General features: G+C 46.4%; 1 protein-coding gene across 12 annotated transcripts in view; it reads left to right on the top strand.

Annotated features, from left to right (window-relative positions):
* The window catches only part of DENND1A (DENN domain containing 1A), a 543,199-nt gene that overhangs the window by 464,529 nt on the left and 51,407 nt on the right, over positions 1-27,263 (top strand). For all 12 annotated transcript variants that reach the window (XM_073021910.1, XM_008006322.3, XM_008006314.3 and 9 more), the window contains 6 exons: positions 1,534-1,638; positions 1,996-2,083; positions 4,631-4,671; positions 7,086-7,157; positions 8,687-8,743; positions 18,844-18,975. In XM_073021910.1, the coding sequence (XP_072878011.1) occupies positions 1,534-1,638; positions 1,996-2,083; positions 4,631-4,671; positions 7,086-7,157; positions 8,687-8,743; positions 18,844-18,975 (495 nt within the window). The remainder of the gene's footprint in view (positions 1-1,533; positions 1,639-1,995; positions 2,084-4,630; positions 4,672-7,085; positions 7,158-8,686; positions 8,744-18,843; positions 18,976-27,263) is intronic.

Here is a 27,263-nt window from a genome sequence, read left to right as displayed (position 1 = left end):
TCTATACGGATAGGATTTTTTTTTAAACTCAGGGTATCATCGTCTTGACTCATAAAATATGGTTTGGTAAAAGCAAACTTGCTTATCAAACAGCATAAGCACAAAATCGATTGGATAGTATATTTTCTTTTTTATCATCCCTGTTCTTTAATTATTTTAAAATTTCAGTTCGCTATTGCTTAGGATCACTGTGTAAATGGTCTTCAAAGTATGTCCCATAGCCAGTGGCCTAGGGACTGCAAAGATGCCTGCAATGTAGGGGGGTGAGAAGGTGGCTAAGCCTGGAGAACCCAGCCACCACCCCTGCTCTACGCCCAGGTTCTCCAGAGCAGCTGAGCTGTGCATTATGGAGCTCAGGTAACAGGGTTCCTTCTATGTAACTTTTTTTTTTCTTTTTTGAGATGGAGTCTCTGTTGCCCAGGCTGGAGTGCAATGGTGCCATCTCATTTCACTGTGACCTCTGCTGCTCTTTCCTCAGCCTCCCGAGTAGCTGGGCTTACAGGCGCCTGCCAGTACACTCGGCTCAGCTCATTTTTGGGTTTGTTTTGTTTTGTTTGAGACGGAGTTTCGCTCTTGTTGCCCAGGCCAGAGTGCAATGGCGTGATCTCAGCTCACCGCAACCTCCGCCTCCTGGGTTTAAGCGATTCTCCTGCCTCAGCCCCCGAGTAGCTGGGATTACAGGCATGAGTCAGCATGCCCTGCTAATTTTGTAATTTTAGTAGAGACAGGGTTTCTCCATGATGGTCAGGCTGGTCTCAAACTCCCGACCTCAGGTGATCCACCTGCCTCGGCCTCCCAAAGAGCTGGGATTATAGGCATGAGCCACCGCGCCCGGCCTAGCAGGGCTGCTTCTGCATAAAATCCTATCTGAATAAAGGGTTCTGCTGCTAAAAGGGAAAAGTTTGGAAATCTTCACATTGGAGGGCATGTCTCCCTAAATAGCCCTTGGGGTATGGAAGGGGAGATGGGGTGTAGAATCTGACTGTTGGTTCCTGCTCTGCCGCCCACCCTCTCTGTGACTTTGCAGGATGACTCTTCCTCTCTGAAACAGCTTCCTCATCCATAAAGGAAATGAATTCCTTGATAATAGCTACTGCACTCATGAGGGTTAGAAAAGTTAGCAGATGGGGGCCAGGCAGAGTGGCTCACACCTGTAATCCCAGCACTTTGGGAGGCCAAGGTCGGTGGATCACTTGAGTTCAGGAGTTTGAGACCAGCCTGACCAACATGGTGAAACCCCATCTCTATTAAAACTACAAAAATTAGCCACTCATGGTGGGGGGCACCTGTAATCCCAGCTACCTGGGAGGCTGAGGCAGGAGAATGGCTTCAACTTGGGAGGCAGAGGTTGCACTGAGCTGAGATAGCGCCACCACACTCCAGCCTAGATGACAGAGTGACACTCCATCTCAAAAAAAAAAAAAAAAACGAAAAAAAAAAATAGCAGATGGGGAAGCTCTGCATATAGGAATTTCAGAACTGATGGCTCTTACACTATGCCAATGACCCTCCTCTCCCCTCTGCACTTCCCAGGAGGAGCCGATCACTTTCTGTGAGGAAGCCTTCGTGTCCCACTACCGCTCCGGAGCCATGAGGCAGTTCCTGCAGAACGCCACGCAGCTGCAGCTCTTCAAGCAGGTGCCACCCTCCTTGGTCTGGCCTGGGTCTGGCTCCCTGGCGGGGATTTCTGCGGCTGTCTCCACTCTAAGCACTGAGGCCACAGGCATGGATGGGACTCAGGCCCCAGGCAAAAGAGGCTCAGGGGAGGGAGATTGGGTGAAGAGAGCAGTCACTGACCAGACAGATCCTTTGCAGATCTGCCATGTGGTTTTCCAAGTTATCATAAACATGCAGCCGGTATTTTAGAAAGAAACTTGCCTGTTGAACCTTACTTTTAGAAAACTCCTACCTTGGATACAGTAAGGTGCCCAGCTGAATGGTTTTTCCCCCTTTTCTTCGTAAGAACTGTTGTGCTTTTGTTCTTTCTTTCTATAGTTTATTGATGGTCGATTAGATCTTCTCAATTCCGGCGAAGGTTTCAGTGATGTTTTTGAAGAGGAAATCAACATGGGCGAGTATGCTGGTGAGAAGCATCTCATTTTCCTTCCGGGGCTGCAGGCCGCCATCGTATAGGGCATATTTGACAAGCAGTGGCAGTGACTTGCTTTTCCTTTACTGGGGCTTAGGAAGAGACTGATTTCAAGCTTGGCCTTGAAATGTTTGAAGAATTCCTCTTCGTTTTCTGACAAAATGCACACTGGCCCGTATGAAATCCCCCAGCCTAGGGTCAGTTGCTTCCCCTGTGTAGACAAAGTCTAGTTAAAGTAGTGGCCAGCGTGGTCCACTGGGAAGCACATGCAGTACTCAGTTAGGAGGCCTGGATTCAAGTCAGGACTCTGTCTCCTCACAAGCTGCGAGACCCTGGGTGAGTCATTTCCCCTCCTTTAGCTAAACTTCCTATCCATGCCCTGAGAGTACCATGTCCTACCTCACAGGATTCCTTTTGAGATTAAATCTGAGTATATGAGGGAAGATTTGTACAGTCATCCAGGACAGTCCCTGGCATGGGGATCGTGTACAGTAAGCTTTTTTTTTTTCCTTTTTCTTTTCTTTTCTTTTTTTTTTTTTGAGACAGACTCTTGCTCTGTTATCCTGGCTGGGTGCAGTGGCGTGATCTCCGCTCACTGCTGCAACCTCCGCCTCTCAAGTTCAAGTGATTCTCCTGCCTCAGCTTCCCGAGTAGCCGGGATTACAGGCAGGTGCCACCATGCCCAGCTAATTTTTGTATTTTTAGTAGAGACGGGATTTCACCATGTTGGTCAGGCTGGTCTCAAACCCCTGACCTCAGGTGATCCACCCACTCAGCCTCTCAAAGTGCTGGGATTACAGGCGTGAGCCACCACACCCAGCCCTGTTTCTTTAAAATATGACAAATTGTTGCTGAGTGCCTGGTCTGTGTAGATCTGAAGAACTGAAGGGCTTGTCTTCTCATTTTTCAGAGGAGGTATCTGAGGCCCAGAGAGGTGTTAGTGGCTGAGTCGGCCTCCTGAATGCCAATCTGACCGTTCCAAATCCCATTGCCTCAGTCTTTGGCAGCGAAGGCAAAACCAGATGCAAAACAACACCCATGCTGCTGGCTGGTAGTAGTCCAGGATAGACACACTCCCCTTTTATTGCTGGGTGTGTGTCTATTCTGGACTACTGTGATAATCCAATTGACAGTTTTTAAGCTCGCAGAGCAAGGCACAGTATCCACCTATAAACGTTGCAGGCCCTTGCAGCCTGTGCTGTGTGGAAAGCACAGTTAAGAAAATCACCGTGAAGTCTACGAACAGCAATAGCCAGTCGCTGATAAGCATTTCCTGAACACCTGCTATGTCCAGAGCCCCATGGAGTAAAAAGCGGAGGACCCAGTCTGCCCTCAAGAAGTGTTAGGTAGGAGAGAGAAATGCATGACTAAAGACAAACAGAAATTAAACCAGTGCAGGAAAAGGAGTAGAAACAGATTTCGGTGCAGTTAGAATAGGGCTCTGTTAATCCTCACTGTGTGATGTGAGGGCTTAACAAAGGAGGCCAGGCTAGAGTTGTGTTCTAATGGTTGCATGTGAGTTCCAGGAAAACAGGCTTTAGGTGTTGCTAAACTGAGTTCACTTATTCAGTGGATTAAGACCCACCATTTAAAATGAACGGAGTTTACCAACACCTCCGTTTTCTTTCCATCTCACTCTCTGAGGGTTCAGTGTGTGTCCAGCAGGATCCTTTCAATGGGACACACAGCCCTGGGGGGTCCCTGCTCTGGTGCCCCTCACAGTACTTCCCAGAATATGGATGTCTCAGTGGCTGTTACCTATTCCAGAGGGCTGTTCAGAGGAAGAAGCTTGCAGAGGACATCACATCTGAGCTGCCTGTCACGTTTACTAAGCAGAGAGAGTAGGGTGTGGTGACTAGGCGAGGGAGTATTTGCAAGGGCCTGGAGGCCTGCGAGGATGCTGGCTTACAGATCCTGTGGTCCCTTAAGTAGTTCCCTGTGGTGGGATGTAAGGTGATGCAGCGTCACAGCAGCACAGGATGGAGAGCTCACGAGGCACGACGACGAGAGTGGCAGGGCGGCCTCGGAGCCTGACCTCCAGCCAGCAGGTAGCGGGGTGGCAGCTGAGTTTGCAGTCAGGGCACTGCGTGATCGGCTCTGTTTGAGAGGGAAACCTGTGGCAGTGGCTCGCTGCCACCTCCTTTAAGAACAGGATGTGGGACCCTCCACAGGGGTCCCCAAGTCCTGAATGGGGAAAGCAATTTCGGCCCGGCGTGCTGGCTCACGCCTATAATCCCAGCACTTTGGGAGGCCAAGGCGGGTGGATCACTTGAGGTCAGGAGTTCAAGACCGGCCTGGCCAACATGGTGAAACCCCGTCTCTACTAAAAATACAAAAATTAGCCAGGTGTGGTGGCGGGCACCTGTAATCCAGGAGACTGAGGCAGAATTGCTTGAACCCAGGAGCTGAGATCGCACCAGTGCACTCCAGTGTGGGCGACAGCGTGAGACTCCATCTCAAGAAACAAAAAAGCAATTTCAAGGACTCCGAAGGACAAATCACCTCTTTAAGTAACAGCTTCTCTGACTTCTCTTTCCCCAGGCAGTGACAAACTGTACCATCAGTGGCTCTCCACCGTCCGGGTAAGCGTGCACCCAATTCTGAGCCCCCTGGACTCCCGCCTTAGCTTCCTGGCAGCCTTCCGCTTCCCTGTACCTCCCCTTCCATCCCGAAGCCCTCCATTCTCTCTGCTGGAGATGCCTTTGTTTGTAAAGCCAGGCTCTTCTCATGCCAGATGGAGGCTAGAAGAGTGGGATTGTCCAAAGCCATCACTTGGTGGGGTCAGAAAAAGACACGAGAGGCTTCCTCCTCTGCAGGAAGCCAGCCAAGGAGAACTGAATGGAATGTTGCTGTTTCAGAGCATTTGTGGGGGGGGGGTCTTCTTCTAGGGCCAGAGCAATTTTCACAATCACAAGCAAACCAAAAATGTGCCCTCTTGCTGCTGTGTAACCTCTTTCATGGCAAAGGCTCCTGGGAAGATGGAGAACACATCACTGGGAGGCTGACTATTGTCGTGAAGTATCTTGATGTGTCAGAAGCCAGGGGCATAGGGCTTCTGAAGCCTCTAAAGAATTCGAAATATTGACTTTCCCTTCCATCAGTTTATAATTGAGGTGTCCTGAAGGCCTACTGTGTGCCAGGCACCATGCTGAGTACTAGGGATGCAGCAGGGAGCAGGGTACAGGCCCTGCCCTGGGGGAGCTCCCTGTCTTGCTGGGGAGGCGGGCACGAAGCAGGCAACTCCAGCATCAAGTGATAAGTGTTCCCTCCTGCTAATGCGTCAGTGCACTGCTGCCAGGCAAGTCCCTTGGAAGTGGCTGCAGTTGGCGGAGAGTAAGCAATTCCTTCATGAAAGACTTCCTTTGTTCCTCTTGTATGGCCAAACACAGCACTTGGCAAATCAGAGAGGAGTAATAAGGACTTGTTGATTGATTGATAAAGGGAGTTTCAATACTCCAAAGGACCATTTAAATGGGATACTGAGTAATTTTGGAAAGCAGTATGGAATAAATGAGTGGGTGAAAATTTCCCATTGTCCTACAACACAGAATGCTTTCTAGGTCAAATTGCAATGTTTTTAACTAAAGCTCAAAATTTCTAATGTGGGCAGTTACCAAAAATTTTGCTGAATGTTAAGACCAATAATTACATTACTATATCTTATTCTCTTAGGTACCCACTGGTTCCAGCCTCTCTCCATCCGAATCAGTTTTTTTAAACCACCACAGACCTGATTCTGTGATGAATTTGATTAAAAATGCTCCATAGTGTAGACCCCTTAGCCTGGCATTCCAGGCCCTTCACGAGCTGGCCTCATCTGGCCTCCCAGCCTCACTTGCTGCTTCTCTGATGATACACTCATGGGAATGTGTCATGGTGCAGTACAGGAGCCCCTTGTTACAGCATACGCCATGGCTTTTCAGCTTCTGCATTTTCTTTTATGTGCTATTTCCTGTCCCTAGAATGTTCTCCTCCCATCTCCTACATCAACTCCTATTTATCCTTCATGGACCAAGTCCAATGTTTCATCCTCCAAGGCCTTCCCTGATCTTCCAAGTGTCCATGCTCCCTGTGCACACAGCCATTACAGCCATGATCACCTGCTGTTGTAATTATTTACTGTGCTGTCCCGCCTCTCCGACTGGAGGTTTTGGAAGGCAGAGACCAGGCCTCCCTCGGCCTGGTGCCTTCAGAACCCTCACAACGTGTCTGCAGGGATGAGACTGAGAAACGGATTCACGGACAGCTATGAAAACGTGCCCTGTACACTTCAGGTCCCTCCACTGCCTCCTTTAGGAGCGGGGTGGCCTTCCCTCCTCCTTCCTCCCACTTTTGCTCCTAAAGAAAGTGAGCGAGAAATTGCTGTGTCGGATTTAACTAAAGCCATGGTGAACATTTGTGGCTATTCATTCTTTCCTTTTCTCAAGATTTGGATGTTAAGGAAGGCAGCCTACCAGAGAGATTTAAAAAAACAACACAGAAAACCAAGGCAAGAAAAGGAAGTTGCACGGTGAGGGCAATGTATTTCCCAACGATCCTGGCTGATCAGGGCCCCACTTTCTGCCCCGGCTTGGTGTCAGCTGTGGAGTCCATGGTTATTAAACTTACCTGAGTGTCATCCGTGGTAACTAGAATGTTTTGAAAAGCCACAGATGCCCATAGGGAAGCCCTTGCCTTAGGCAGCCTGTGATGCAGTTCCCTCCAGCCAGGGAACAGGTGCCAAGCAGAGCACTGAGTCTAGAGTCCCCCTCCACCAATTCACACTCCTCATCCCCAGTCCACACACACCCACCCACCCACCCACAGCTCCCACCCAGAGCCCTTCCACCAGGATCATAACTGACTGGCTGGGACCAGCTATCATCCAGGCCTATTTTTCGATGTGCATTTACATACCTTTGAAATGTTGCTTAGCCTGATTGAAGAGAAGCAGTCTTTGTTGGTGTTGGATGACTCTGTCTTCAGCCCAAATTGCTAATTGACATTTTTATTATAGAAAGGAAGTGGAGCAATTCTGAATACTGTAAAGACCAAAGCAAACCCGGCCATGAAGACTGTCTACAAGTTCGTAAGTACTGGTCTTGCTCTCAGGAGCCAAAACAGATCAGTCCCTTAGCATGATGAGACTTTATTTATTTACTTATTTTTGAGACAGGGTCTTGCTCTGTTGCCCAGGCTGGAGTGCAGTGGTGCGATCACAGCTCACTGCAGCCTTGACCTCCAGGGCCCAAGCAATCCTCCCACCTCAGCCTCCCCAGTACACCAGGTGTGCACCACCACACCTGGCTTTTTTTTTTTTTTTTTTTTTTTAGATAGACATGTCTCAGTATGTTACCCAGGCTGTTCTTGAACTCCTGGGCTCAAACAATCCTCCTGCCTCGGCCTCCCAAAGTACTGGGATTACCAGCATGAGCTGCTGCACCCAGCCAAGCGATGAGACTCTTAAGTATACCTGGTCCTCTGTTGCAGAGATGACTCAGGCCGAGCTCTTTCCTGAAGGTCTCAATGTTCTTCAAATTATTTAGCAGATTATTGTAACCGGTTCAGTGACATTTTTGATTTCTAGTGTTGGTGCTCACATTTGCCACAGTAGAGAAAGGGGAGGCTACTGGTTTTAGCTTTTAAAATGCAGACTAGGTGGCTGCACCCTGCCTCTGTTTCTGAGACCCAGAAGCACGGTCTGTCTGGTGTCTGGCAAAGCCTTCCTGCGGGCATCCCCATTATTGGGTCAAAATAAAGCAGCTCCTTTGCAGGTTACTGAAGAGTGTTCGTGGTGGCATACACCACTTAATTTCTGTCCCAAATTCTTCATCATCTCTCTGATCACTGCCCTATAGGAAATGCATTATTTGTAAGACTCGTGTCCACAGCCGAGTGAAAATAGGAGAGCACATCTGTTCCCGGCGCTCCGTCTTTCACAAGCATCGAGTATTTTTTCTTGTGACTTCTCCTGCTTGCTAATTTGACCGTGAGCCACTGAAGCGGGGTGGTTTTATTTTATTTCCATTTTTAATTGTGTTAGTCCTCTCTGTGCTTAAACTGTGGTTATTTTAGCAGGGTGGGTGGCTGCCAGCAGAACCACACAGGTCTAAAATGACCTGAAATCAAAGCCAGGGTGTCTGCCAAAATGAGATTTAGGAAATGGCACTTTAGAAACCCAGCAATGTGTCTGTTCCGGCCATTCAGCCTGGGCAGAAAATCAGTCCTGGGGCCGTGCCCTAGTGAAATAGAATGGATACTCTGAATCTTCCAGCCAGAAACACGGCTGCTGTACTCTTACTGGTAGCTGTCACCAGGCTGCCGAGATAAATAATTATAGAGAGCAAAAGAAGGGCTTTGGAAGGGAAAGAAAAAAAAAATCTGTGCCATCAAAATGCAGAAAATAAAATCTCTCCAGCCTCTTTAAGGGGTTTTTTTTTTTTTTAACCTTTTACTGTTGTATTTGTTTTCATAGCCATTATGTTTTCGACTTGATGATCCCATTTTTCCTTCCTTTTTCTAGTAATCAGAGAAGGTGATTCTCGACGGACTGAAATCAAGCATAGTCCCTGCTGGAAACAGAAAGGGAATCTTAACTTAAATTAATTTTTCATGCAGGCAAAAGATCATGCAAAAATGGGAATAAAAGAGGTGAAAAACCGCTTGAAGCAAAAGGTACTTGAAGTTCTTATTCAAAATGTATAAGCACCATGTATGAAATGCATGGCCACAAAAAAGTATGAGGGGATCAATAGAGGGCTGTTTGATACAGTGTTGTTAACACACTTCAAAATGCATTACCAGCTGTCCGGGAGTTTTCACACTGTTATAAATATTCACAGACAAAAAACTGTCTTCAAATAACATTAAGACTCTGGCTTAAACCCACAAAGGCGAGCAAGTTCAGAGTTACCACTGTCGGGCTGTCCCTTGCCCACCCCACCAGGCCTGGGTTCACAGGCGTCTGTAGAAATTGGCTTGGTGTTCCCATCTGGCATCCGCCCACCCCCTATGGCCGACCTCTGCCCCAGGGCCGGTTGTAACCAAAACCAAGGAGCATCTCTGGGGAATGATTGCCATGGTCCAGCATGCACATGGCCACCGCCCAGACACAGCACAAGGGGTGGGGCTGAGCAGAATGCTGTGGGCTTACCTCGCCCTGGGGGACCAAGTGAGCGTAACCCAGTGGGCGCTGTTGAGACTCTGAGTGTGGAGGGGAGGGCTCTGATTGTCTTCACCCAGCTATGTCCTAGCTAAGATTTCCCCAGCCTGAATCTCTTTTTTTTTCCTTTCTTTTTTTAATCTGACGTGTTTTTTTTGTATTTTATTTCATTTTAATTTTTTTATTTCCATAGGCTTTTGGGGGAACAGGTGGTATTGGATACATGAGTAATTTCTTTAGCTATGATTTGTGAGATTTTGGTGCACCCATCACCTGAGCAGTATACACTGAACCCAATTTGTAGTCTTTTATCCCTCACCCCCTTCCCAGCCTTTCCTTGAGTCCCCAAAGTCTATTGTGTCATTCTTATGCCTTTGCATCCTCATAGCTTAGCTCCCACTTATGAGTGAGAACATATGATGTTTGGTTTTCCATTCCTGAGTTACTTCACTTAGAATAAGAGTCTCCAATCCCATCCAGGTTGCTGCGAATGCCATTAATTCATTCCTTTTTAGGCCCCCAGATTGAATTTCTAGACTTAAGACAGTGAGGTCACTGTAACAGGGAGGGTTTTTTTATATTATTATGAATGGCATCATCATCATTATTATTGTTGCCACCTTTTTTTTTTTTTTTTTTTTTGAGACGGAGTCTCACTGTGTTGCCATGCTGGAGTGCCTCAGCCTCCGAAATAACTGGGACTATAGGCACATGCCACCACACCTGGCTAATTTTTGTATTTTTAGTAGAGACGGGGTTTCACCATGTTGGCCAGGATGGTCTCGATCTCCTCACCTCGTGATCCGCCTGCCTCGGCCTCCCAAAGTCCTGGGATTACAGGCGTGAGCCACCGTGCCTGGCCTGTTGCCACACTTCTTTAAGCTCCTCTTAAGGGTGGTCCAGGCTAGGAGCTTTCACACTTAGTCCTCAGAACAGCACTGTGAAGTATTGTTCCCATTTCGTGAGTAAACAGACCACAGTTCAGAGGTGAAGTCGTTTGCCCAGGGCCACCCTGAGCCTAGCAGAGCTAGAATTGGATTCCAGCTCCATCGACATCTGGTGGCTGTGTGTTCTTACTGCTATTGCATTGCACACTGCCTTCCTCAAACAAGTGTTTTGTTTTCCAGAAGATGTTTGGGATCACCTACTTCATTATCCCTATGCCCCCAAACGTACCACTCTAATAAGGCCCTTTGTCTAGCTCTGCAGTTTTTAAAAAATTGAAAGCAGTTTTAATTTTCTGAAGTCAGAAAGGACCTCTAATTAACTTGAAAGGGTTGAAGGAATTGATTCCTTTCTTTTAATTGGAAAATAATTTGCTCTGACTAAGCATTTAAATTCTTAGTTTCGGCTGAGAGTGGATTTTTAACAGCTGAGATTCACATCCTGAAATAAAAGCTCTGTAATGTAAATCCAGATAGACCTTAAACTGTAGTCTGTTTGCACCCTGCCAGAGACTGGCAGGTGGCATTCTTTACTTGGATGTTATTTAAGTCCCTAAATATACCTTTTTATCTCCCATCCCAGTTGCATGTAGCCAAATTGGATTGCAGATATAAAACGGAGTGGCAGGGAGTGGGGAGGTTTCCCTCCTTGATGCCTGGATTGGAGGCTCTGCTTGGTATTAGAATATCCCCTGAAGTAAGCAAAGAAAGGGGCCCCTCCTCAGGCAAAGGCCCCATGCGCCCTCATTGGTCAGATCCACTCTCTGCAGACCATTAAGCTATAGACATCACCTTACCTCCCTACTTGTATGTGCAAGCCTCTGGCCTTAGGAAAATCCCCTTCTTATGATAAGTAACATTTCTGCAAATAACCAGTTAAGCTCAGATTTTTTAATGTGGTTGTTCAAAGGTTTGTTTAAACAGTCTAGATCACTTTCCTTCCACGCTCTCTCCCTTTCCATTCCTTGATAGTATCTAAAGCAGATGTCTCCCTCCCCTTCCCTTCCCCCTGCCAGTCTTTTCAAGAATAGCTTCAGGAGATAATGTTCTATAGAGAGTGTCAGTACATTTCAGGTGACACAAACGGTGAAGGCATTTTATAGAAATGTGGCTTGTCACCATTGGACTGTTGACAGATCTATTAGTGCACCCTTTTCAATTTTCACTTTTCCCCCCTTCGGTCGTACAGATTTCCACAGACTTGATATTTTGCAGTTGTTCTTAGAAGAGAGCTATTTTGTAATTGAAACTCTAGCATTGTTCGCATCTACGGGACTTGGGGCTCCAGCACTCTCCAGCGCCCTTTCTTGAGCTAATTTAGGATCTGGCTGCGCCTGACCTCTTACATAGCAGTAGAAAATATTTCCTTGGTTTTTTTGTCCTTCTCCCCTTTCCCTCCTCCCCTTCATCTGGCAACGAATGTACCTCGTGGCTCCCCAGATGCCTCTAATATAGACATCTCAAGTTTGGTTTCTGCCATGAAATTGAGGCAGTTTCCAACAAAGATCCAATTTTCAAATGTGCTGGGTTGCCACCTGGCCTCCTCTAACTCTGCATAGCAATGGTGACCTTGCAGATATAATCAAGAACCCAAGCTTGCCCTCTTCACCCTCGCCTTGGGTTTGAATTGCAAATAGAAAATGTGGGGCCGACCTGTGGAGAGGTCACCATGGTGTGTGGAGGGTCCATCTCTAATATGACTGAGCAGGGCCCCTTCTCCATCCCTTGTTCATTTGTGCTGCAGATTTTCAAAGCATTTGAAATCGGAGCTTTCAGGATATCTGTATGACCATTGGCAAATAATTGTTAATAGATCCGGTGGTGTGGCTTTTTTCCATACCTGCTCTGCTTCAACCCAACAACAAAAAAAAGAAGGATGGATAACATATTTCTCTAGATAAATGGAGCAAGGTGGTCAGGTTCTTCTGTAGCTTGGCCTCCTTTGAAGTCTGACTTGCTCAAAATTAGGAAAAAGAAGAGATGGCAAAGATGCTACCCCACCATTGCTTTCTAAGGAAGAGTGTAGTGCTTTCATCTGGAGTGTCTCCCTGCCAGTAGAATGCCTCCTGGATGGCTCGTGACTGTCAACAAATTGCCTTCCGCTGCAGCACCGTGCAGGGCTGGCATGAGAATGCCCCGCTTTGAAAGCAGTGGCCGCAAATACATTTCCCCTCACCTGCAGGCAATGTTAAGACAGCCACATAGGGATATCCTCTTTTGCCTATTGAGGAACCCCTGAAATTTTTCTCTTTTTTCTTCGGTATCAAAGTGATTTAGCCAAATGGGCCCATTTCACAGTCGTTTGTAAAGTTTCTGAATCTTTGACCTTCTTCTTTTCTTTTTTTTTTGTTTTGTTTTGTTTTGTTTTTCTTTGTTTTGAAACAGGGTCTCACTCTGTCTCCCAGTGCAGTGGCACAATCACTGCAGCCTTGACCTCCCAGGCTCAAGGGATCCTCCCGCCTCACCCTCCAGAGTAGCTAGGACAACAGGCATGCACCACCATGCCTGGCTAATTTCTTTTAGGGACAGAGTTTTGCTGTGTCGCCCATACTGGTCTCAAACTCCTGGGCTCAAGCGATCCTCCCTCCTGGGCCTCTCAAAGTTCTGGGATTTCAAATGTTTGATCTTTAAAAGACAAATCGAGCTTGTTGATTTAGAATCTCTGTGATTGAAAGGAGCAAATTCACAGTTGCTTTCACAGAGGCTTGAATTTCTGGCCAAACTGTTCCCATGGAAGGGAGTGAGTAAGCATGCGTGGGGCAGGGCGAGCTAGGTAGACTCTGGTAGAACAGACGTTTTCACACCTTATCACACAACTGTCAGCTCCCTGTCTCCCGACACATTAAAATACGCTGCAGCCTCAATCACAGAAATTCCAACTTTGGTTACTATTTTGATATCAATATTCATATTTTCATTTGCATTTGCTGTGCTGTGAGGTGGCCTGGGAAAAGAAGGGTGCGGCACGAGTCTGTAAATGGAGACGGGAGTTCTCACACCCGCAGCATGAGTCAGACGGGAAGGCCTCTGCCCATAGGGGCCTCTCAACTCCCCCACATGGTGATGTGGTGTTTGGGCTTCTGAGGCAGGCAAGCTGGGCTCAGTGCTGGTTGTGTAGGATATTAACCGTGTGACGTTGGGTAAGTTACGAGACCTCTCTGAACCTAGTTTTTCTCATCTGTTAACTAGAGGAAATACAAGTTTTTGCTGGATTGTTGGAAGGAGTGGAAGAGATAATGTGTTGAAATAGCAACACTTAGTAGCCACTGAATAATTGGGAGTTTCCCTTTTGTCTGTCTTTTGTTTGTATTTGAGATGGAGTCTTACTCTGTTGCCCAGGCTGAAGTGCAATGTGATCTCAGCTCACCACAACCTCCACCTCCCAGGTTCAAGTGATTCTCCTGCCTCAGCCACCCGAGTAGCTGGGATTACAGGCACCCACTGCACCTGGCTAATTTTTGTATTTTTGTAGAGACGGGGTTTTGCCATGTTGGCCAGGCTGGTCTCGAACTCCTGATCTTAGGTGATCCACCCGCCTCAGCCTCCCAACGTGCTGGGATTGCAGGCATGAGCCATTGCATCTGGTCCTCTCTGTCCTCTTATGTCCCACATCTGGAACACCCAGTCTGCCCAAATACCCATGCACGCACATCTGGAGACCAGTCCCTTGAGGTTGTCCATACAACCACCAGAGGAATCTGTGTAGGACCCAGCACTGACCAAGTCACTCCCTTGGTTAAAACATTTCAGACCTTTCAAACCTTCCACCTCCTTGCCTGGGGGCAGCCCAGGGGTGGAATGCCCTGGCCGCTGGGCCACAGCAGGCCCTGCTGTCTGCCTCCCTGGGCCTGGGGCTCTACTCTCTCATCACTGGCTCATAAGTCCTTTCCTCGGCTCCCACCCCAGCCCCTACCCAAGGCCACCCAGAACCCTCTTTGTCCTCTAGTCTTCTGAGACCCTGGGTCCTTGCCTCCCCGATTTCTCATAGAGACTCACGTCCAGAGACTTACCGTATGCTGTGCCTGCCTTCTCCACAGAGGGCTGGAGGTTAGAGCATAGTCATGGCTTCTAATTCCAGTAAACGCTCAAGGAAAATGACAGGAATACAGTGACTTTCTGACTGCCTTGCTTTACCGAGGGACAGGAACCGGCAGGACCCCCGTAACTCTCTGAGCTGAGCCTTGGGGCTCCAGGAAGAGATTTGCCACCCTGTGGTGGCCCCTGATCTGTAGCTCTGTCTGGGGTCTTCCTCCTGTGTGACCCTTCGGGAAGGAGCAAGTTTAACCCTCCTGCTAGCTTCTTGTTTCTGCTTTTTAGAAATGACATTTAGAAGGTCGGGTTTTTTCCTGTTTCAAACAAAATGCATGTTTATTGAGGAAACCTCAGTGAAACAGAGGAACAAAAAATAATCTCATTTTATAACCTGCATTTTCATGTACTATATCCTGGGCATTTCCCAGACCACTAAATATTTCTTCAACATGTCTTTATTTTATTTTGTTTTGTTTTATTTTTTGAGACGGAGTTTTACTCTGTTGCCTAGGCTGGAGTACAGTGGCACGATCTCGTCTCACTGCAACCTCTGCCTCCCTGGTTCATGCGATTCTCTTGCCTCAGCCTCCCAAATAGCTGGGATTACAGGCGTCTGCCACCACGCCTGGCTAATTTTTGTATTTTTGGTAGAGATAGGGTTTCACCATGTTGGCCAGACTGGTCTCAAACTCCTGACCTCAAGCGATCTGCCCACCTTGGCCTCCCAAAGTGCTAGGATTACTACACCAGGCCCACATGTCATTATTTTACATGATTACATCAGATTTTATCTGATGGACATACATGCATTATTTAATATTCCCATTGTTGGACCCTTACATGAGTTCCAATTTTTTTCTAGGCGAATATCCACATAGGCAAGACTTAGAATAAATTCTTATTATTTCATTAGGATAAATTTCTAAAAATGGGAGCAGTGGGCCAAAGGGCATGTACATCTTTTAGGGTTTTCATATAAATTGCCAATTTATATTCCCACAAGAAGGGTTTGAGAGTATCTGTTTCCCAAGCCCTTTGCTGACAGCTACATTAGTTCTTAGGCCACAGTTTCTTTAATCATGGGAATCAAAAGTTGCTGTTATTAGCTCCCTACTATGTGTAAGATCTCTACCAGGAGATAGAACAGAGAATTTGAATGCCCCCTTCCTTTTTTTTTTTTTTTTTTTTTTTCCTTGAGACAGGGTCTCACTCTGTTGCCCAGGCTGGAGTGCAGTGGCTTGATCACGGCTCACTGCAGCCTCAGCCTCCCCAGGCTCTGGTGATCCTCCCATTTCAGCCTCCCAGGCAGCTGGGAATTCAGGCATACACTACTGCATCCAGCTAATTTTTATATTATTTTGTAGATATGGGGTTTCCCCATGTTGCCCAAGCTGGTCTCAAACTCCTGGGCTCAAGTGATCCTTCCACCTTGACCTCCTAAAGTGCTGGGATTCCCGGCGTGAGCCTCCATACCCAGCCTCTATTTCTTTCTTGACTTGGGCTCCTCCTATTCTGCTGCCTGTGGCATCCTGAAAGGAAGCTGTTGTCCTTCTTCAGATGGAGGAAATAGTAAAGAGGCTAATAAATTGGTAGCCTGCACCACAGGACTTTATAAGAAACCTTTTGCATCTTTGGATCTTCTAATAAATGAAGGTGCAGCACTGCTTTTTGACACACAGGTACATTTGTGTATTGGACACATTTCCCTTCCAAATGTTTAACTCCACTTTACAAAGCTTTATTTGGAGCATGTACTAGATTCAAGGCTCTAGGTTAGAGAACCCAGACCCCAATGAACTTACAGATGATAGAGATACAAAAGTAAGATAGTGCTAAGCATGGCAGCCTATGATCAGTGTAACCAGGGGCTTCCGAGGAGATTACATCTGAGGACTTGTTGAGCAGCTCCTCAATTCAGAATACCTTCACTTGTGCTGTCGTTACGGCTTGATGCTGCATAAAAGCGCCAGGACGCCCATAGCTCTGGGCTCCTCCACCTTCTAACTATGTGGCTTGGGTAAGTTACCCCTTCTGAGCCCTATTTCTTCACCTATAAAAGCAGGATAATCCCATTTACCTTGTGATCATTGTGGGAACTAACTGTGAGAATGAAGGTCAAGGGTCTGGAAGAGCGCGGGGTGGGCCGTCCACACAGGGAAGCTCTGCTTTTTAGCAGGCGCTCTCCTCCGTTTTGCAAATTGAGGTTCAATTTGCACAGTGCTGTGACATTTTTCAAAGCTTCCTCATATCCCATTTCACCCGTTCTCCCAGTAGCTTTGACGTTTGCCAAGCAGGTGGTAGTCTCCCATTACAAAACTAAGGCAATAGGTGCAGAGAGGTTGAGTGAATTGGAAAGATTAGACAACTAGTTAATGGGAAAAACAAAACTATAAGATAGTATTTTTACTTATAAGCGTGAACTAAGACACTTTTTCCAAAACTACTACGTGAATTGTTCTTTTTTTTCTAAATAGCTATTACCTTAGAGTTTTCTATTAATACCAGTATTTTTTTTACCATATTACCTTACAGCTTCATTTTTTTTTTCAGCCAAACACAAACAGGCACACACACCCATGCACAAAATTTTACCTGAACCAAAAGTGAATTTGTTCATGTTTGACCTTGTTCACTCTCTCATATCTATCCTGTAGGATCTTCACCTGGATCCAAAATGCCCCTTTTGCCCATTGTTGTTTTCTAGCACAGATGGAACCCCTCCCTGTCTTTTTCCACTTGACCTGAGCACCTTTGGACAGCCCCTTTCCAAAAGAGCTGTTTCTGTTTAGCCATCGACAACCTCTTTCATCACTGAACCTCAGCCTGGCTGAGACTGGCTGATCAAACGTGGGCCACTTGATCCAAGCCCTCCCTGTAAAGCCAAGAGGTCATCATCTCCCTTTGTTGTTTACCAAGCAGTACAGATTCCTCAGGTCTGGCCTCTACAGGCAGCCTTGATTCCTTAGGAAAGGAGGCCAGCTGGTAGGCAGCTGGATGTGTGAGGTCAAATATTGGTGGTGGAGGGTAGGTTGTATAATTTCCGTAATTTACTGAATGGCTAATAATGTTCTTGACACTCAGTTGTATTATCTGTCTCCTTTAATCTTCATGCTACCATATGCCCATTTCACAGATGAGGAAACTGAGTCTTAGAGATGTATATAAGTTTCTTCTTTAATGCATTATTTTTCAATAAGGGACCACTTTCCTCCATGTCCCACCATTCTCTCTTAGCTGAGAAGTTAGGAGCAACCAAGTATCAAGTTTCTCATGTGCAGAATTTAATCAGTACTAAGGGGATATGTTTTGTTGACCAAAGTATTTGCTTTGCAATGAAAATAATTGGAACTTGTGTTCATTATATAATTCTGGCTGAGTTATTTTTATTTGGTAAGAAAAATGATTATTTAAATATTTATTTGTACATGTATTCTCCGCCTGGTTCCAATGAAGACTGAAGCAACTTCCTTGACTTGAGTAAAACACGGGACCCTTGATGCATGAGTGGCCCCATCCAGGCTCCAAATGACCCGTGTGTATAGTCAGCTGCCGGCTTCAGCCACCAGAGCCGTGACCTGCCTTTTGCACATTGGGGTTTTCCTTTTCCTGATAATTTGACTTCAGTCATCAGAAGCACAAATTAAATGTAAATTTCTGGATTTAAAAAGATTTCTTTGGTCCCTAAATGTTTCCCAAGTCAAAGAGTGCTGATTCAGACTTCAATCTTTTTATTTTCTGCCAGAAAGATTAGGGGTAGGAAGAGGTAGGAACAAACACATCTTATTCACATCATCAGTAAACAAATGTGGAAAAAGTGTCCATACTCATAGTTAAAGTAATGCAAATTAAAGCAACAATGAAGTCGAATTTTTCATCTATTAAATTAGCGATACATTTTTAAAATGATACAGCTCACAAATACCGTGAAACTGGTAATGCATCCATTGTTGGTAGTTGGTGTAAACTGGAAAGCAATTTGATAGAATGAATAAAAAGCCTTGAAAATGTTTATATCTGTTGACCTAGTAATTTCATTCCTGGGGATTTCCATAAAAAGAAATAATATGAAAGAAAGAAAAACTGCAGTATTTATCACTGGCATTTCAAACGTTTAAAAAAAATTAGAAAGAACCCTAAATGCCCAATAGTAGTGGAATACTGAATTGTGTTATATTAAATTATTGTATATCCGCTCAGTGAAATATGCATTAGTAAAATTATTTTTGTAATGACTTTGTAGCAACATGAAAATGCTTGTAATACATTGGGAAAAGCAGGATATAAAATTATGCATGAGCTGTGATTGCAAGTAATTTTTAAATGTCTGCCTGTGGACAAAGTGAATATATAAAAATGAAAATAGCCGCGTAAGAGAATAAGATGAACCATAATAATTGTTTTCCCCACTGTTGTGAATTATTGTGTTATCTTTATAGTTTAACATGGATGGTTTGGGTTTCTCTAGTTCTGAAAAGTCAAAGAGCCAAATTAGCCCTCCATTCCCCCCATCTTCATCAGGAGGACAGGCTCAGAATGTCACAGAGAGAGTCATGTGGCAGGCCTCTTCCTTGTGGGGTGAGAGGGAACACAGGTGCCAGAACGCCAATGCCAACCCTCGACTCTCCTTCTCCCTGCAGGACATTGCTGAGAACGGCTGCGCCCCCACCCCAGAAGAGCAGCTGCCAAAGACTGCACCGTCCCCCCTGGTGGAGGCCAAGGACCCCAAGCTCCGAGAAGACCGGCGGCCAATCACAGTCCACTTTGGACAGGTGTGTACCCTGGCCCTCCTACCTGTCTGTTTGGGTTTTTTTTTTAATTTTCGTTTTTAGCAGCAGCTGTAGCACATGCAGCAGACAGTGTTTCATTTCAGTTCTCTTTGGCAGTGCAGCTCCACGGAGGTTTTCACATCTTTAAATGTTTATTTGGTGCAAACATGTTTTGCAGGCAAATTTTCAAAAATTTTGAGGAGACAGCACGGCTGAGGTCATAAATGAGCGGGACTGTTGAATGAAGTCATTAAATGCACTGCTGCCTCCCTTACTCCAAGGCACTCTGCTTAAGGTGCCTCTGTTAGCTAAGCATCTCATTAGAACACTTTAGCATCCCGGGCCCTTCTTTGCACACTTCAAATAAAAGGCAACAAGCGAAGTCTTTAAAAAAAAAAAAATCAATTAGGAGTTCTTTATTAATGTACTTCCTGAAAATCAATATCAGGAGTCGTGCTTCTGAGAGTAAACACCCGCACTACAATTCTAGAGATTCAGTTTTTTAAGCAACTGTTTTCAACTACCAGAGCATTTGAAAAATTGTCTATTTTTTTCCCTTAAGTAAAACATTGCAGTCTGTATAGAAGCTAAAATTTTGTATCCCCTTCCTACTTGTAATTATATTTTTGGTTAAAAAGGATTGTGTGCCCTTTCCTACATCTCTTGAATTGACTTTTGGTTAGTGAAAGTCATCATTTGGAGAGATCTATGAGAAATGGCTCTTTTGGCAAGATATGGCTGTAACAAGAGTTTGCAAGGTTATTTATTTTTAAATCACCTGATTCTGTAGCCATTTATTAGATGACGCATGATTAAGAGTCTTTATGATTTTTATCTTAAATGTGATTGCTATTTCACCACGTGTAAAGGACCTAGAAGCCTACATTCCTGTTTTTAACAGACCTTTATCAAGTGCCTACTATGCACCAGGCATTGAGCTATTCAGAAATGAACGAAACTAAGAAAGTTCTTGCTCTAGGTTATTACTGTAAGGGGTGAGTTGGTTGGAACATAAAAGTCACTCTTCTCTAATCAGTATTTTCAGATAATATATGTTTATACATCTTTAACTTGGGGAGGTTCTTTCCTTTTCTGATTTTATACTTAAAAGGATGTAATAAAAATTGAAATGAAATGCAAGGAAGAAGAATCCACAGGGTGATACTCATTTAGTTAATGAGTATTTTCAAATTGCATTGGTGTCTGCTCCCCTGAAGAGCTGCCTCCCCCCAGCCCCAGGCGCAGGCCCTGTTGGAGAAATCCGCACCCCAGTTCCCTGGCTGTGTTCGCTGAAAGCGCAGCCCCTGGTTGTCGCCAGCGTGGCATTCCAGAGTCAGCTTCCTGCTTTCCTTTGTCCTCATTCCTGCACACACCAACCTTCCCATGAAAGGAGCCCCTCACTGGAGTTTGGAGCCCATTACAGAGAAAGAGGGGGCGGGGGAGAGGGATTTCATGGTGTTAAACATTCCATTTTCGAAACACAAAAAAAGGAGGCCCTATTTGAAATGGAGAAAGACCTTCTTTCCATTTCAGCCAGAAGTAGAGATTCTTTAATGTCATTCCCAGCTAAATGCAGAATAAGAGTATGTGTGTGTGCACGGGTGGGGATAAACAATGAAAAAAGCCACCCCAAACTCTGTTGAAATAAGAGCTGTCTGTGCCTTCACCGGTCTGCAAACTGGAGAGGATGAAAGTGGCTTTTTTCCCCCGTTTGTCACTTCCCTCACGTGGCTGCCAGCATTATGCAAGTGTACAGGAAGGCAGGATTTTTTTTTTTTAATGCATGCATGCGGATTAAGGTCAAGCCCCTAGTATCAGCCATGCAGCAGACTCTCCCTTCCAGCTGCAGCCGCAGCGCCTACCCACAGCCGCGAGATGCCTTAATTGAGACGTGCTGTCAAAGTGACAAACACATTTGCATACAGTCTACACTCTATTTATTTTCTCTGGAAAGGTCTACAGTCTGCTGTTGGTTGAACATTCTTAATCAGTTTGCTGTAAGTGAACTGCCAGCTAGCTCACTTGTGCCGGCCCCTTCTTCATTAGGTGACAGATTAGCTGCAGGGGGAGGGGGGGTTGAGCCAGGGAAACCACAGACCCCTTTCTTTTAACTCTTTCCAGCTTTGCCCTCATGGTACGTTGTCCTTGAGTCTTTTCCCGGGTCCCTGGTTTGATGGGCTGTTGACCATAACAAGTACCGTTTCTAGAGCACCTACTGCCGGCAGGAATGAGTTTTAAGGACTCTATATTCTTCCCAAAGAACAGTCTCTTGAGTTTCATTTCAAAAGTTTTTACCACACCCTCTATCATCTATACTATTTTTTTTACTTGATAGTCTTCTTTAAACAAGACTCAGACTTGACATCTATAGCATCTTAGCCTCATCTTCAGAGATGCCATTGGTGAAATTATAGGTTTGATATACTAGTACAAGTGTTTTCTAACGTAGAAAACAATTTGAAGTGTTTATCTATGGATCGCCTAATGCACTCACGTAGCCCTAATGGTATATATTCTCGTTTTGGAAACCAACAGACTCCTCAGTATCTTTTTTGTTGTCTCCACCATATCCCTTTGAGGAAGGGACCATTAGCCGTATTTTATTGACCCAGAGCTGGAGCTCACAGACATGAAAGAACCTGCCCAGGGCCACTTCACCAGCTTGGAAACCCAAGCCCAGACACCTCACCTCGAGCCCACACCAGCTCTCAAACCAAGCAGGGACTGCATGTGATATGTCTATTAAAGCAGCTGTACCCTGCCCTGGCAAAATAATCTTAACCAGCCAGAGAGAGCACCTATTTTAACCTCAAAAAATATCCTTGCCTTGGGTCTGTGTTTCTGTGGATTTCGTTCTTTAAGAACACTTCGCTTGCCAGTGGGGATGGAAACCGTTGAGACTGTTGCCTTCATCTCTCCACCCAGCAAAGCCGGTGCCTGTGCAGCTAGCCAGGGCGGCTCCACAGAGACCTCTGACAACAGCTCTGCAGTGGGGGCTAGCAAGAGGGGAGCTTAGTGTTGAGGCAAGAGCTGCTACTACCAGGGGAGAGAAGGTGCTGCCTTGCCCTCCTCTCAGTGGAGTGTTCCTCCTTCCAGGCTGTGATCATTCCTCCATTTAAGTATGCATGTATTCACCTGTCTATGGAGACCTACCATGTGTAAGATGCCGTGTATAAGATGAATAAGTTCTCAGTCCCCACCATTGTGGGGCATATTGATGAGACAGACCAGCAGATGGGCAGGCCCAATTGGAGCGATAAAGACAATGAGGGAAGTAGGCTCCAAGCACTCCCAGGGCCCCACAGAGGCTCCCTCTTCATCTCCAGGCCCACTTCATAGTCATAGGCACTTCATAATCAGTCATAGTCCCAACTTGGACACTATAATTTAAAAATATTTTGTCAATAGCCTGATCAACATGGTGAAACCCCATCTCTACTAAAAATATAAAAATTAGCCGGGTGTTATGGTGGGCACCTGTAATCCCAGCTGCTCAGAAGGGTGAGGCATGAGAATTGCTTGAACCCAGGAGGCAGAGGTTGCAGTGAGCTGAGATCGTACCACTGCACTCCAGCCTGGGTGACAGAGCGAGACCCTGTCTCAAAAAAAAAAAAAAAAAAAAAAAAAAGGTATTTTGTCAACAAACCAAACTCGCTAATAATTCATTTGTTTTCTAAAGCAGACATATGTTAGGCCACTCAGCTTGTCAGAGCAAAGTAAATAGGTTTTTAGTTAGCCTCTGCCTCCTGATCATGTAGTTTCTTTAAGAATTCAAAAGTATCAACTTGAGAATGCCTATTCCTGCCTTGGAGGATGTTGCAGTTTAGAGAGGCTTTAAATTACTGTGTTTCCCCTTCTCAAGTTTAGTATCATTTGGGAAATAAAGCCCAGGGGACAGTCAAATGAGATAAAAGTGTTTATTGATAAGCCTGAAAGGAGAATATTGCATTAGACCTGAGGGCAAATGTTGCAAACACTTCACCTGAGAATGTGAAGACTGCGTTCCTCCACTCGGAATAAGTGGACAATGGCAGGTGTCTCCAGCATGGAGCTGCCCGTAAACTCCTAGCAAGCAGGAGCTGCGGGAGGGCCTTGCGCTGGCTGCTCCCAAAAGGGAGCTGGAAGGGGTGATGCAGCTCAGTTCCTTCTCCCAGACTCCCCTGGAGGGCATTCCTCCTCCTCCTCTGGGCAGGATTGAACAAGAGGGTGCCTGGCCAAGCCAAGGATTCGCGCCGTGGGTTTCTCTCCTAGGGTAGGAAATGGAAGCTCCTCCTTCCCACAGCTATAGAAGGAGTGAGGGAGCAGTGTCCTCCCCAGCAGCCCTGGGCACCCCTTGGTTAGAATAGCTGGCCTTGGCCCGCTTCCCTCCCGAGGACCCCTGTGGAAACTGCTCTGCTTCCTACACTTAATAAAACGGGTGAGCCATAGATGCTTTCACATCCGTGGGCGTTGACTTGAGATTTTGCCATCAGCAGGTGAGGAAGAAGGCATTTTACCCATCGTACACATGAGGAGGCATGCTGGGACAGCGTTGCTGGAATGAGTAGCTAATTCCTACTCCAAAGCCAGCAGCAGCAGCACCTCTGCTTCTCTTGGCTATGTGCAGCTCTGCCTCCTTGCTAGGAGAATGGCCTGATTGTGTGAGTTCAGTGACACCAGACCCTAGTCCTAGGTGCAGATGGCCAAGGCTCTAGGCCTTGGCCGAGACTGAGGCTTCCCTGAGAATATCACAGCAAACCCCTTCCAGAGCCCCCTTCTTTGTGTTTCCCCCAAATGATTGATCCTGCAAACAAAGTAGTTGCCTGCCTTCCAATCTGATAGATTCCAAAAAACGTGTATTGAAAGGTGCTGCCTCTATTCTTCTCCCATCTGAACAAAGGTTTCTAAACCTCTTTAATGTAAAGTTTGAAAAGCTGGTTAAACCAAAACCAAGCACCACTGTGGCTTTCAGAGAACTGCGGCAGAGAGGTCTGGATAGCAGCCCAGCAAGTTCTTGGGATGTGGTTGCCGGCTTGTCTGTGCGTATGGATAATTCTGGCATCAGGAGCATGAGCTGGGTCATTTAGTGCCAGTCCCATGCTAGGGTGGAGAAGATGCCGAGCTAGCAAATGCCTTCTCAGCACCCTTGGCTCTGAGTGCCCTGAGAGATTCCTCCTGCCCCATTGAGCTTGGAAGCCACGCACAGTTCCCTTCACTTCAGCCATTGCCTCCTCACCACCTCCAGCAGGTGCACACCCCAGGCCTCTGGTCTGAACGTACACTCCCCACCAAACTCACTCCTCCATCTTCCACCCCAGTGAATGACACAGACTGTCTATCCAGAGCCAAGCTCCACCCTCCCCCTCCCCAGATCCTCTCCTTCCGCCCCTGAAAACTGCTTCATCTTCTCCTCTCCATCGCCTTTGCCACAGCTGTGGTGCAGGCAGCATAATCGCTCACCTGGACTGTTTCACAGGCTCCTAACTGGCACTCCCCGTAGTCCTCATGTGGCCTTGCTGGGGTCCAATGTAAGCATGCACTAGTGGCCGCCTCACCCCCACTCCCAGCCTCTCCTAAAGACTCCATCTTCCCCCTCGGCCCCTTCGTGATATGTCTGTCCAACCCCAGAGCAGGCCTCCCGATAAATTCTCCCAACTTCCCTAGGAAGAGTAAGTTGCTCCTGTCTTCATGCTACCCCAGAACTTTGCACACACCACTTGTCACGCAGCCCTGCAATGTTTCTTTAATGCTCGTCTTCCCACCAAAAGTCCACTGCAGGGCCTGGCACTGAGCTGGCAGTCAGTGCACATCCTGGGGTTTTATTATTGGTGTGGATGTTTAAATTAAGGAATAATTGATTGTTGTTGAAGCACTTGCTGTGCCTTTAGCAAGTTATTTGGTTTCATTTCTTATGATTCTAATTGCTATGCTTATAATTCTAATTCATTTAAAGAAGAAAAATGAACATTCTCTTAGTGGTCACAAACTATTTCCAAATTCACTTTCCATAAATAAGGATTTTGAAGTGAGGCCGGGCGCAGCCAGCACTGTAGGAGGCCAAAGCAGGTGGATGATCTGAGGTCAGGAGTTCAAGACCAGCCTGGCCAACATGGTGAAACCCTGTCTCTACTAAAAATACAAAAATTAGCCAGGCATGATGGCGTGCACCCGTAGTCCCAGCTTCTCAGGGGGCTGAGGCAGGAGAATCGCTTGAACCCGGGAGGCGGAGGTTGCAGTGAGCCGAGACTGTGCCACTGCACTCCAGCCTGGGTGACAGAGCGAGACTCCATCTCAAAAAAAAAAAAAGGATTTTGTTTCCATACAGAAACAGCTTTGTGTTATAGCAATTTAGATCCTGTGTCATTTTATTTTGTGTGTTTTTCTGAGTTCCTAAGGTCAGTCTCATGTGCCCCCAGAAGGGAATGGAGAGGAATGAGGCAGAAGACTGGGACCCCCCTTCTCCGGTGCCCCAGGGATGGGCAGAGCTGTGCAGGAGCAGCACAGTGGGGAAAGCAGTCAGGGGAAGGGAGGGGCCCATCATCCCTTGAATCACATCAAGTGAAGCAAGCAACAGGATAAATTAGGCATAAAGATTTTATCTGTGAAAGAGACTAGGATACATGCCCAAGTGCAAAGTGTGAACCTAACTTGGATTATGTTTGTTTTTTTTTTTTTTTTAAGGAAAAGAAAGCTTTAAAGATGTTCTTGGGAAAGTTGGAAAATTTGAAGATGGACTGGAATGTTAGATGATGATATGGGATTAATGTTAATATGATAGTTTGTAGGGGTTAATCTTTATTCCTAGGAGAGGCAGGCTGAAGTCTGAGGGGTGAAGTAACACGATGCTTGCAACTTACTTTCAAATGGTATTTGAAAAAACATTACACATCATGTACACACACAGGCTCACACATATATACGATCCATTTGTAGAGAAGAGAGAGAGAAAGCAAATATAATCTCCTGCTTCCCCAAGATGTACCTGCTGAAAGGGAAACGTGGATCAGTTCCTGGAGACAATGAGGTAGAGTGGACGAAGCACAGGTTTTAGAATAGGGCAGTTCTGGACTTAAATTTCAGCTGTGCCACTCACTACCTGGTGACCTGCAGTAAGTTACTTAGCCTCAGTGAAATTCCGTTTCCTCATCTATAGAGGAGTCCACATCATAGGTTGCTATAAGGATTAAATGAGACATTGCCTTTAGTACCTAGGTCAGCGCAGGCGCACAGGCCCCTGGTAAATATCAGTCTCTTTCCCCAGTGTGCAAGGGGGAGCTGGCTGTGAATCATTTGCTGACACTGCCTCCCACCCAACCCTGTCTGCCCAGTCTTGGCCTTCACCGAGGCTCTCAGAGCACACACTCCCTCGGGGGCGGCCCTCTGCATGCAATACATGGCAACTGACCTGTGTCCCTACACCTCTGGGTGGGAAAGGCAAACCCCAAGCCCAGAGGAGGCCCAGTGCCATCAGGCAGAGGGAGAAGGCCCGGAGCCAGCACCAGCAAGAGCAGATAATGCTGCCCAAGCCTGAATCAAACACGTGGAAAGAAGGAGCCATGGGGCAGGTTGGGGCAGAAGGTACCTGGTGGTGAGCATTGTGGTCTACAATCCAGTCATTTTTTTTGCCCATCCCAGTCACACACCCACAGTCCATGAGGTGGTACACCCTGCACACCTCTCTTTCAACCCCTGTTGTTTCCAAAGCATATTTCTCCTTTTCCATTGCCCCTGTTTCTTCCCCTCTCATCCATGTTTTTGTGTGAGAGAGCAGAGGTAGGGTTGTGATCTCCCCACTCTGCTCCCTCCAGCTTCTCCTGCTCTGATCCAGCCTCTGTGCCTGCTATAGGGTGACCGCGACACTACCCTCCCTTCGGTCCTGATAGGGTGGCTGTCCAGAGTTGTTTGGACTCATTTGCTGCCATGACCAAAAGCAGTGTGGCCCCTAATTGGTGGTGCGTTTGTCAGGTCTCCCTGATGAGGGTGGCTGGCTAGGCCTGTCTTTCCACGTGCACTCACCTTTTCAGAGCCCAGGCTAGCCCAGAGACAGCTTTCTGATGAAAGGTTAACAAGGCTGGGGTTTGCTCCTTTGAGCCAGACATATTCGATTTCAAGAAGAAAAACTTGCCAATCAAAAAAGAGAAATCAGATTCTGGAAATTCATAATGATTGAGCTGAACATTCAGAAGCTGTGTGATTAGGCATTCAGCGTGGCCTCCTCAGGTGGTATTCCTCTCGTTATAGAGAGCTGGAGAAGGCCAGAGGGCTCTGCAGTGAGGCCAGGGCTCCTGATGTGCCATGGAAGAACTGAGAAA

The sequence above is a fragment of the Chlorocebus sabaeus genome, chromosome 12 (assembly GCF_047675955.1).
Source record: "Chlorocebus sabaeus isolate Y175 chromosome 12, mChlSab1.0.hap1, whole genome shotgun sequence".
In the NCBI taxonomy this organism is placed as follows: Eukaryota; Metazoa; Chordata; class Mammalia; order Primates; family Cercopithecidae; genus Chlorocebus; species Chlorocebus sabaeus.
The sequence above is the reverse complement of the archived record's forward strand: the minus strand, read 5'-3'. Positions and strand labels throughout refer to the sequence as shown.